The following is a 12,171-nucleotide window of genomic DNA, read 5'->3' on the forward strand; positions in this document are numbered from 1 at the left end:
AGAAACAGCTGAGACACCAGCTTGGAGATATGATACTCTGTAAAGATGAGACACCATCCTCCAGGATGCAGTATATACCCTGGATCAATAGCCAACCTAGAGTGCTGTCCCCAAGTAAAAGATATGGGTCTGGGATACAGGGGTTGGATGTAGGAGCAGCCCCTTCACAGCCAACATCCTCAGTGATCCTACTGGAGGACCCTGCCTCCTCAACTCCAGGCTCTGAGGATTTAGAAGTCCTGCTTCCCAGGAGGAGACTATTTCTACCAGTGGACAGACACACCAAGTCTTACTGTACTTTAAGCTATGGCTGCCACCAGATTACTTCAGATCACTACTAAGAGACAGAGATTAAGAAAAGGAATCACTATCCTGGCAGGATAAACGGACAAGTTTAACCATGACCTGAGAAAGACATGATGACCAGGTACCTTATCAGGCAGCCCATTTGGATCAATAAAAGTATAAACTGAGGGCATGGGGGTGGGGGAGGAATCTAGAATGGGTAGTAGAGGAGGAGGTAAGTACCAGTCGCAGACTTAAGCTACAGCAGCAGGGGTTGTGGTGGGTCCCAAATCTTCCTCTTTTAATTTTCCCAGGAAAAGAGGCCCACCAGAATCCTGAAGGGGTCATTTTAACGGGCTTGGCACAGTAGGTAAGCTCAAATAGGATGACAGAAACCAATCTCTCTGAACTTTTACTAAGGACAGCAGTAGAGTCAATGGTCTCGTCTTTATCCTTCCTAAATTGCAAAATCTTACATATTTGAGTGAGTCTGGCACAATCGACTTGTCAACAGTTGGTCTTTTTCTCCCCCAGGAACAGACCTTGAACTTACGCAGAACTATCTACTTACCTCACCTCCCATTTCATAATTACCTAATGACTAGCCCTATTATCTTAACCTTGGTCTGGGAACCAAGGTATTTTCTTTTTCAAAATTTCAGGAGATGATTTAAGAAACAGAAGTTCCCTTTTTAAGCTGCTTTTATCCCAGCTTCATTTTCTCTAACAATTACCCTTAGGCCTTATTCAGATCTTCTTAGAAAAGTAGACCCCACTGTGCTTATTTGTACTGCAGACGTTATCAATATACCTCCTGGGAATACGTTTTAAGCCCACAGGCATATCAGCTTGAGTAGTTTGCCCATAGCAACTGTGGGATGCAGCCTGCAAATGTATTCTTGTCTTCCTTTTTTGCTGCAAACCCCAGTGGCACAAGAGGACATCCTACTTGGAGGTTCTGTCCCCAGTCTACTCAACTCCAGTAAACAACACCTAAAAAGAATACAACCTCTTTATTTCTCCCTAGGATACAAATGTTCAGTTTGGATAAGAATGCGCTAGCTCTTCCATTTGTTCCACTGAATTCCAGTGGAGGAAGAGGCTAAACGGATCTAGACTCTTTTGGTCTATTAACACAGCTTATCAAATCTACAGCCTGGTACTCCTGGAGCAGGACTGCCACAGTGAGGCCAGCTGTGCTTAACGGTTGAAGATGAAGATGGCAAATATGGACAATTCAACATGTATGTGCGTGCCTGTGTCCAGTGTCTCCATATGCTCGCTCAAATTCCATATTTGGTCAGAGCTGGGAGCGATATCACAGTGCTGGTCCGTCTTTGCTCCTCTGGTTCTGCTTCGCTGCTTTCGAGGGAGTAAAGGTTCAGATCGTCTGGGAACTGGTGGGGGCCATTCCCCTGGCAGCTTGCTGGGCTAACCAGTACTTGTATCTTTTGGTCTTGGGCCTCTCAAAGTTCACCACAGACATAGGTACCCGCACGGTGTCAAGTCCATTTACCTATACACAAAACAGGAAGCCTCAGAGATCAGCTGAGCAGGTAAGAACTAATACCATCCAACCCCAGCTTTCCACCCCGTGAGAAAAAGGAGACAGTCCGTGAAACACTCACCGTCACCTCACACCAGTACTCGCCCCGCTGTGTGATGGGCTCTTCTGGTAACTTCAGTGCATGTGGGGCGACCACAACACCAAGCTGCAAAAAAATTCACAGCCAAAAGGCACTCTGTTACAGGGCTGCCACTCTAGGCAACCTCAGAAAGAGGAGCTAGGTCTTCATGTACAGGGATGAAAAAACCTGGGGAGGTGACTCTGGATGGTCCCACGAGAGGACACAAACCTCCACAGACAGTGGCAGAGAAACTCAGTACTGATTGCTCAGAAAGGGAGGTGGATTCGCAAAGAGAAACAGGGCTTGAGAGAAAAATCACTTCATCCACAAAAGTAAAAATTCTCCAGTGAGTCACATTTCCCCAGGTTTCCCCTAGCGAGAGAAAATAAACGATACCACCATCTTTTCCTATCAGTCTTCAATTTTATGTGACCATCCTCAATCCTTAAGTCATTTTGCTCTCACAACCCTGCAAACCAACCAAGAACACTTGCCTGAACTCCAGCTGATGATCACACACTTTCCTAAAAAAAGGCTCAATCCTGGGCCTCCTTTCCAGGGGTAGCTTCCGCCCTCAGGGGTATAGAGGTGTTTGGGAACACTCACATTTTTGAGGAAGTGGCGAGCAACTATTTCAGGGTTTAGCTCCCATTTGACATTGTTCTTCATCCCCACCTCCAGGTGACAACTTCTCAGAAATTTCACTGTCTGAGAGGAATTAAATACAGGATGGTTTAGAGTTAGAATCAAAGGAGAGGCAAGAGGCACAAGAACTGAGAGTTCAGGAAAAGCACAATTTCTGCCTCACAGCCAAGACAGGTGAGAAGATGAATAGGAAAGACAGAACATTCTTACTGTTTCAAGGCTGATTATTATGGAAAAATGTTTTTTGTGACACTCTGGAGGAGAATGCTGCCTATACCTGGCTGTTCCTAAGCAAGGAGAAATCGGCCAACTCAAAATGAGGCTGATCAGTGGGGGCCACTGGCACATCTCAGGGTGGAATGATTTTCACAGGCTGTTGTAACCCAATGTTCTGGCCCTTCAGTCCCACCCCTGCACCGTTAGTGGTCCCTCCCTGCTCACAGAATGAACTATAAATTCATGAGCTGAGGACTCAAAATGTTTTGTAAATCCTGCCCCACCAACCTTTCCAGTCATTTATTTCTTAATATATAAGTCCTGCTTTAGCTAGACCAGTCTACTTTCTATTTTAAAACATGCTTTAACTGAGATATCACCTCATACTTGTCAGAATGGCTGTCATCAAAAGAACACAACAAATGCTGGTGAGAATGTGAAGAAAAGGGAACCCTCATACACTGTTGATAGGAATGTAAGTTGGTGCAGGAACTGTGGAAAATAGTATGGAGGTTTCTCAAAAAACTAAAAACAGAACTGCCATATGACCCAGCAATTCCACTCCTGGATATACAGCCAAAAAAACCCCAAAACACTAATTCAAAAAGATACATGAACCCCAATGTTCACAGCAGCATTATTTATAATTGCCAAGATATGGAAGCAACGTAAGTGTTGCTTAGGAAGAAACTTAAGTATTCATCCACAGATGAATGAATAAAGGGGTGTGTGTGTGTGTGTTGGAATATTACTCAGCCATAAAAAAGAACAAAAACTTGCCATCTGCAGCAACATGGGTGGACTTGGAGGACATGCTAAGTGAAATAAGTCAAAGACCAATACTGTATGATATCACTTATATGTGGAATCCAAAAAATACAACAAACTAGTAAATTTAATAAAAAACAGACCGACAGATATAGATGACTAGTGGTTACCAGTGGGGAGGAGGGAGGGACACTGTAGGGGTGGGAGAGTGGGAGGTACAAACTATTGGGTGTACCATAGGCTACAAGAATATATTGTACAACATGGGGAATAGAGCTAGTATTTTGTAATAACTGTAAATGGGGTATAACCTTTAAACATTGTATTAAAAAACATGCTTTAACTATCTACTTATACTTTTTCTCCCTTAAAAATAACTTTCCAACCCTCCTGGCCTATGCAAAGCCTACTAACCCTACAAGGCCCAGTTCAATCCCATCTGAAGAAAAAAAAAAACCTTCCCAATACATCTTGGTCCGTGTCACTCATAATTTACTGCCCTGAGTTTATGTATCACTTTCTTGTGTGTGATGTTCTCTCCAGCTTGTCTGTAAACACACTTGAAGGCAGAGCCGTCATCTCACACTTTTCCATAGATTCCCCTGGTGTCCAGGTTGGGGCCTCCCTCAATAAGCTAGGGCACTTCACCCAACAGGTCAGGATCTCCCAAGAGGTCTCAATACCACACCCTTCCCCTTGCCTCTACACTGCGCCTGAAATCAGAAGACTTCAAGGAAATCAAGAAGCCTTTCAGGAAGAGATTGGTGACTCCTGTAGGTGACCAATAAATAAAGACTTTCTATGTTTCTACTTACCGCCTCACCTGCCTTGGTCTGGATCTTCTCTAATCTTCCTTCTTGCCTCAGCTAGGGAAAAAAGTTAATGGAAAAAAAAAAAACAAAACAGATGAGTCCATGGAAACTAGTAACAAACTCTTACTATGCCGGGCTTCTGATTTCCTGTTCTTCTAGTTCCTACTTCATTTTCAAATTAAATATCAAAGGGACAAAAGTTGCTAGAGAAAATCTTAAGGTTTTAATTCCTTCATGTCCCTCTGCCTTCTTTTGAGCTCACCAATTTCTCCTCCTCAAATAGCTTCTTATTTTCAGGAGATGCATATACAGCCAGTCCTTGAGGAAGTAGTCGATTACGGCCCACATATTTCTTCACTGAGACCAGGTCACCTCGGACTCCAAGTTCTGCCAACAGAGAACAGAGTCACTGGATGAGAATTATCTAGCAGTCCCTATAGAGAAGATGACAATCAGAGAATAAAGGACCTTTTATTTTCTCAGTGTTTATTCTTCCTAGAAAAAATATCAATATTCGCTAGGAACAACACTTAGGAGACTTCTAATTCACTTCTTTAGGGCCTGATTTAGAAACTTAACATTCCCTGTACAAAATGAGGCATTGTTCCATCACGGGATGTCAGTATCTGCGGCACATACTGTCAGGCCTCTCTCCCCCAACACAATTATGTTGCTGCATTCATGTTCTACTTTTCCACGTAGGAGACCAATGTCACAACCACAGTGCTTTTTATGGCTCCCTTGTCTCACACATAGAAGTGATCATTCCCACAAAGTAGGGAAAGGGCAGAAAAAAGTTGATGCCAAACAGGACCAGTCTGAGATAGGAAGTACTTGTGCCCAGGCCTTACCCTCCACCGACTGCGTGAGGATGAGCTCCAGGTTGTCTTTGGGCCGGTGTTTCGTGTCCTCCACCAGCTTGTAGACGCGATGCCGCCGGTGCAGGCGTGGCTTCCGGCCCTCTCCCGCTAGCGGAACCTTCCACCAGCGCTCCACAATGACCGTGCCCTGGAGGCCGGGGGAGCGGGGGTCAGCGAGTCTCCCGCGAGACGCCTTCTCCGGCCGCCAGCACTTCAAGGAAAGCCCACCATCCCCAGCCTGGGGCCCCGCCAGGTCTCCACGCGCCCCCGGAAACAAGGCTGGGCTTTAAATAGCTCCACCAGGGTCAAAGAGCCCCAGAGCTCAGATCCGGCCCTCACCCGATTGTGAGAGAGGCTGAAGTCGCGCTCCGGGCCGGGGACGCCCCCTTCACGTCGCGGGCGGAGGAGCTCCCGAACTCCTCCCCGCAGCAGCCGCTCAGCGCCGGTCCGCAGCACAGCCCGGCCCGGGGCGGCCCACGCGGCCGCCGCCATGTTCTCGGGCGCGAAGAGAGACCCAGAAGGGCCCCGGCGCCGGCAGCAGGGAAGGCCCCCGCCGGCTGCCCGCGGCGCGCCTGAGCCGGCGCGGCTCTGCCTGGGCTGAGCCAGGGGAAGCCCGGCCCGGGGCGGGGAACGGGACCTGGCCGGCTCGCGGCTGCCCCCGTGAGACCAGGGATTGGGGTGAATGCTCCACGAGTCAGCATTTCCCCCACTCCCTTCTCCCTATTTCTTTTCTGGGGAGGGCCACCCATAGCAAGTGACAGCTAGTGGAATGACGGTTAGGCGGTTTGACACCGGAAAAGACAACCTCTCCCTCTTGGCTTCACTTTAAATGGAGGCTTTGACTTCGCTCTAGCAGCTCTGAGGCCTCTTCCAGTTCTAACATTCTGTGATAAGTGGATGCTGAGGGGCGAGGGTGCTGCTCTCACTTTTTCCCTTACGTCAGCTCCATCTAAAAGTGGCGGAAGGATGGGATCCTCTGAAAAGCTATGCCAACCTCAGAAGTCGCATAACACTTAACTGTCACACTGCAGTATTTAGGCTCCTATTTAAAGAATTCTAAGTCACAAGGGAGACGGTTCCCTCTGCGGAGGGTCCCAGTACTGGGGAGTAAACTATATAAATGGAATGAATTGGGTCTGTTTGGCAGAAGAGATTTATGGGAAAATGCTCTATGCATCATGTTACTTGATCTATAAACAGCTTTTGACCAGTAATCCCTCCTCCTAATTAGACTTTCTTTACTTAGCTTTTAAGATACCAGTTTGTTTTTGTTTTCTCCCTACTTCAGCATTTTTCAGTTTCTTTTGCTGATTTCTCTTTTCCTCCCCACTTCTTAGAGTGCCCCCAGGACTCAGTCTTTGGATCTTTACCCTTCTCAGGATACACACTCACCCTTGATGATCTCATTCAGCTTAATGGCTTAAAGTACCATTAGTACGCCAATAACTTCAAATTTTCGTCTCCATCGTAGCCTTCTAAACTCTCGACACGAATATTCAACTGCTTGTCATCTTCCCCTGACATTGTCTAATGGACAATTCAAAGTTAACATGCTCCAAACTAAACCTATCTCTGTCCCCTGCCCCAAACTCCCTCACTTGCAGCCTTTCTCCTCTCAGTTGATGGCAACTCCACATTCTTTCAGTTCTTGGATTCAACTTCTCTCCTACTCCAGGAAATCCTTTGGCTGCTACCTTTATACTGTTTCCATAATCCAGCCACATCCCATCACCTACCTCCAACACTCCACCCTGGAATAAGACACTATCTTTCTCTGGATTACTGCTGTAGTCTAATGAATACCTTTCATTGCTCTACAGTTTACTCGCAACAGTCAGAATCTTTAAAACCTAAGTCAGACCATGTCTCTTCCACACAAAACCTGCAATGACTTTCCCCTTTACTCAGAGTGAAAGAAAAAGGCCATACACATATATCTGGAGGGAACTCTAATTTGAAAAGATACACGCATCCCAGTGTTCAAAGAAGCACTATATACAACAGCCAAGACATGGAAGCAACCTGAATATCCATTGATATATGACTGGATAAAGAAGCTGTGGTATATTTATACAATGGAATACTACTCAGCCATAGAAAAGAATAAAATAATGCCATTTCCAGCAACATGGATGGACCTGGAGATTGTCATTCTAAGGGAAGTAAGCCAGAAAGAGAAAGAAAAATACCATATAATATCACTCATTTTGGAATTTAAAAAAAAGAAAAAAAGAGGACATTAATGAATTCATCTACAAAACAGAAGCAGACTCTTGGAGAGTAACCAACCTTATGGTTACCAGGAGAAAGAGGGTGGGAAGGGATAAACTTGGGAGTTTAGAGATTTGTAAATTTTAACCACTATATATAAAAGTAGGTAAAAAAATTTCTTCTATACAGCATAGGGAACTATATTCAATATCTTGTTATAACCTTTAATGAAACTGAGTATGAAAACAAATATATGTATATAGATACATGACTGGGACTTTATGCTGTACACCAGAAATTGATACATTGTAACTGACTACATTTCAATTAAAATAATAATTTTTAAAAAGGCCATACAAGGTCTACAAGGGCCTGTGTGATCCAGTCTCATTAGCTCTGACTTCTTCTACTCTCTCTGTAGCTTATACCACTCCATCCACAGTGGACTCCTGGCTGTTTCTTGAAAACACTTTCCTTCTCCATAGGGCTGCTGCGCTGGCTGTGGCTTTGACTCAGGATGCTCTTATCCCCAGATGCTGGCTTGGCCTAACTCCCTCACCCACTTCAAGCCTTTAATTAAATGTCACCTTTTCAATGAGGCCTACTCAGATCACCCCGTTTATTACTGCAACCTGCCTCCCCACCCCCCACTCCTGATCCTTGTTTATTCCACCATATTTTCCTCCATAGCAGCTATTATCTAACACACTAAATAATTTTATGTTTGTTCTTCACTGTTAGAAGATATGTTCCAAGGGGGCAGGGATCTTTGTTTTGTTAGCTGGTGTATCACAAGCACCTAGAATAGTGCCTGGCTCATAGTAGGCCCTCAATAAATAATAAATGGATGAATGAATGAATATGCAGAGGTCTCAAACTGACGGCCCCGGAACCAAATTTTTCTCACAATGTTTTTTTTTTTTAATCAACATTTTTTTTTATTGAGTTAGCCAAAATTTAAAACAATTTGGAGAGATTTACCACAAAAATCTGTTTTTCCAGTTTCTGTTGAAAAACCTTACGATCTGATACCACTGAGTCTGTATTCCTACATGGCAACTGGATGGAGCCGAGCTGTGTCATTCCTTTCTGGATGTGAGCTTTCCATTTTGCTTCAGCCCCACTAATTCCCATTAGCTGTCCAGGCCCCTGGAAGTGTTTAATTTGCAATTTTTACCCTATAAGGCAATGAGAAAGTTCAATGACGGTGGCACCACTGGGTTATTAAGTATAGGGATGATGATAAAAATATTGAACTAATAGGAACCGGGAACCAACCAATCAGGTCAGATGCTGGACCAGGGCCTTAGAAGCCCCCTACAGTGGCAGACTCAAACCCTTTAGTTGCTGACGTGGGTATGCATATACCCCTGCCAGAGAGGGGTCCACATTGGGTGGGTGTGTGTTCAGCCAGGGCTGTTTACCAACTTGCACAGAAACTGAAGTATTTTAACCTCTGGTACAGCTGTGAAGTGCACACTAGTAGAATAGGAGCCTTGGTTAAGGGGGTAGGGGAGCAGCAGAGTGGAGTCCTGAAGTGACATCAGGGCTAGCCCCTTGTCTGTGTCATAGTGCTCACCGGGTCACAATGGACCAGGATGCCTGAACCTCTGCCACCGATCTCTGAACCTCACTTTGCCGCAGGGAGGCACTGAACTAAGAAACTGCCTTGTTACAGGTCACGCCCCTCTGTCTACTCCCTTTCTTATATCAAGAGGGGAAAAACACGGAACTACCTCTACCCGATCTGGTCACCATACGCCTATTACCTTTACTGTTACAAATACCAGATCACCCTCCGGGAAAAGATGCTGCCTTGTTATAAAAGGTAATTGTTTTCATCTCTATTTGTAGTTGTTTATATAAATTGTAAAGAAAAATAAAAGTATTTGAAAGGCCCTCCCAAGGAGTAAAATAGCAAAACAGGATGGAAGGCTGACATGGAACTGTAAACTTTTTCTATCTGGCTAGCTTGGGAAAATGGAAACAGACTGGTTCATGTAAGATACAGAAGGTAGTGCCAGAGCCTGGCTGTGTGTACCTGGAAGTTATGAATCTCTCCCCATTTCGGACTCAGAGATAAACTAATTTGGGCCTCTTTTTCCCAACCAGCATCACTTATAAGGAACAGGAGGACCTAACACTCCGGCCCCGTTGCTGCCTTCAGTGCTCCTGAGTCCCTAGTAGGCCCTCAGGTGGGCAGAAGCACCAAGCAGGCAGATCACGACCAGCTTAAAGAACTCTATTCGGTAAGTGGACTGTGAGCTGGTGCTGTGACGTGGCAGTCCCTTGCTTGCTGTGATGTCACCTTACACAGGGACAGTAGCTAGTTGGAAAATGAGTCACAGAAAGTTAGAGCTAGGCAAGACCTTGGAGCTCATGTGTAAAAGCTACTTTATAGACAACGATTCTGGTCCAGAGATCTTAAGGCAAGGTTCTAGGGCTGGTGGTGAAAAGCAGAATGGGAAAAAAGGAAGTGGGTACAAAAATGGGCTGTATTAAGACTTCGGGGACATAAAGCTGTTTAGATGCTAATTTCAAGGACTAGAACCCAAAACTCCTGCACTTGCCTTTGTATCATATCCCAGTAACACGCCTGAGTATGAGCTCTGCATTTTAAGAAATGGGAGAATTTAGAGAAAACTCATGATGGGAAAAAGAAGAGTATTATCAATGAGACAATAAATAGATTGCACAGCTTTGTTTAAAGTATAACCTCTCTGATGCAAATATAAGTTTCTGAACAGTTAGTGCACCCTTGAGTGAGGCCAGCCAGTGGCAATACTGCATTGACTGCAGATGCCATATTGTCTGATATCAAGGGAGAACTCCAATGATAAGGACAGAATTAGGTCCTAGGACTAAGGGACACTGAGTAAGGCCTTGGCTCTAATTCTCCCAGTCTCCCTATCAGCCCCCTCCTTGTTTCCACAGACATACTCAAATTGGCCCGAGATCTGATTTGAGGGTTGGGTGAGCACAGAAACAGACTGCTACTCTCATTTTTACTCCTTTTCTAGGCTGGGAACCTGACGGTGCTGACTACTGACCCCCTGCTTCACCAGGACCCAGTGCAACTAGACTTCCACTTCCGCCTCACCCCCCAGACCTCTGCCCACTGGCACGGCCTTCTTTGTGACCACAGGCTTTTCCTGGATATCCCATATCGGGCCTTGGATCAAGGCAACCGGGAAAGGTGACTGAGCCTGGATGGGGGACAGGGGAGGGAAGAGGTAGGGGATTTCACCCTTATCATGTCATAATCAGGTAGTGAGTATGCTAACCAGCGAGGACTTAGTCAGGAGCTGGACACATTCAAACCACTGAACTGGCATGCAGACAAACCTGTGAGCTGAGCCTGGGGTTCACAGGACAAAAGCCCAGGGAGGGTTGCCCAGCTGATTCAGAAACACAAGTGGGGATCCATAAATTGTTGAAAGGAAGTGCCCTCCCACTGTTTGTCTTTATGGAGTGGCCCCTTCTCCCCGGGGCCCCTTCCGTGGCATAGGTGTCAGGCCAGTAGTGTATAGTCCTTTGGCTTCAGAGAAAAATCTATTAACCTAGTTTAGCAACTTTCATTGCCTTACTTGGGTCAGGAAAAACTGAGCAATAAGATTTCTTCTGCTCCAGTAGGCATCTGCGGGATTTTGAGCTTGCTAAACATTATATTAACCGTGATTTTCTGCTCTGGTCCCTAGTTTGACTGCAACACTGGAGTACGTGGAGGAGAAGACCAATGTGGACTCCGTGTTTGTAAACTTCCAAAACAACCGGAATGACAGAGGTGGGGATCTGCTCTGTCCTTCTAGGCCCTGTTCCTGAAGCAGCTGACAGCGACTTTTCCTTTGTAGGAGACCTTCCCCTCACTCTTTAAAAAAGGGCATGCTCATGTATTCCAGGGATTCACCACCACCCCCAACTCCCTGCCAAGGAACCAAAGCACCTAGCAATCTGTTCATTCAAGTTATAACTGGACAATCAGGAAGGCCCTGCAGGTAGATTTCAGAAGCTAGACTGAAGGAGCATTGGTGAATTACACAGAAGCCATTCAAGGGATGTGGCTGGTAGGATAGAAAGGATCTCAAACGCATTAAGCACCTACAGTGTGAAAGGGTCTGGCATAAGACCAGGATAGGAATATATTTAACCAGATGTGAGATGCACATTACAGAAACTATACCTCTTCCCTCAGGGAGTTGACTATACCATCATTGTGTTAACACTTCATAAACCTTTCATTTGATTTAAATTCTTTGAGGAAAGTTCTGTGATCCTCACTTTACAAACGAGAAAATCAAAGTTCAGAAGGGTTAATTTGCAGAACATTACAAAGCTAAGTGCTGAAGCCAGGGCTAAAGCCTAGGTCTGTTTGACTCCAAAACACATCATCCTAATGCCTGTGCGACACCGCTTCCCCCAGTCATTCCCTAGTGGAAGAAGCCAAGTCTAGGCGGATTGCTGTATTGAGCTTCAGCATGATCTAACCTGTTCTCTCCTCTCACAGGTGCCCTGCTACGGGCCTTCAGCTACTTGGGCTTTGAGATAGTCAGACCAGGTCACCCAGCCCTTCCTCCCTGGGACAATGTCATCTTTATGGTGTATCCCCTGGAAAGGGACCTTGGCCACCCGCCCAGTGAGCCCCCCTGAACATGCTTATTCTGCTCTGGGAGGGGCTGGGGGCCTGATAAATGAGAACCAGAGGCCCCGGATGTGATTCAGGACACCTCCCATCTTAGGAATAAAGGG

General features: G+C 45.7%; 2 protein-coding genes across 2 annotated transcripts; one reads left to right on the forward strand and one right to left on the reverse strand.

Annotated features, from left to right (window-relative positions):
* Positions 1 to 1,283: 1,283 nt before the first annotated feature.
* MRPL9 (mitochondrial ribosomal protein L9) lies at positions 1,284 to 5,738 on the reverse strand. The gene is made up of 7 exons (XM_010996791.3): positions 5,554 to 5,738; positions 5,206 to 5,362; positions 4,617 to 4,741; positions 4,358 to 4,408; positions 2,520 to 2,621; positions 1,914 to 1,997; positions 1,284 to 1,801 (listed from the first exon to the last, which is right to left on the reverse strand). The coding sequence occupies exons 1-7, from the start codon at positions 5,704 to 5,706 to the stop codon at positions 1,667 to 1,669; spliced, it is 807 nt and encodes a 268-aa protein (XP_010995093.3). The 5' UTR covers positions 5,707 to 5,738; the 3' UTR covers positions 1,284 to 1,666.
* Positions 5,705 to 12,072, forward strand: OAZ3 (ornithine decarboxylase antizyme 3). Its single transcript, XM_031436405.2, is given in 7 exon segments — positions 5,705 to 5,794; positions 9,087 to 9,253; positions 9,538 to 9,598; positions 9,600 to 9,674; positions 10,446 to 10,621; positions 11,124 to 11,209; positions 11,930 to 12,072. Coding segments are annotated over 7 exon segments (798 nt in total).
* The last annotated feature ends 99 nt before the right edge of the window (positions 12,073 to 12,171 follow it).

Source organism: Camelus dromedarius, chromosome 23, assembly GCF_036321535.1.
Source record: "Camelus dromedarius isolate mCamDro1 chromosome 23, mCamDro1.pat, whole genome shotgun sequence".
NCBI lineage: Eukaryota > Metazoa > Chordata > Mammalia > Artiodactyla > Camelidae > Camelus > Camelus dromedarius.

Bases quoted from the DNA above. Each gene is read 5' to 3' on its own strand.
- MRPL9 (XM_010996791.3), bottom strand. From the start codon at position 5,706: ATGGCGGCGGCCGCGTGGGCCGCCCCGGGCCGGGCTGTGCTGCGGACC. The intron at 5,363-5,553 runs GTGAGGGCCGGA...CCCGGCCTCCAG, and splicing joins TCAGCCTCTCTCACAATCGG to GGCACGGTCATTGTGGAGCG. The intron at 1,998-2,519 runs GTGAGTGTTCCC...ATTTTTTTGCAG, and splicing joins CTCGCCACTTCCTCAAAAAT to CTTGGTGTTGTGGTCGCCCC.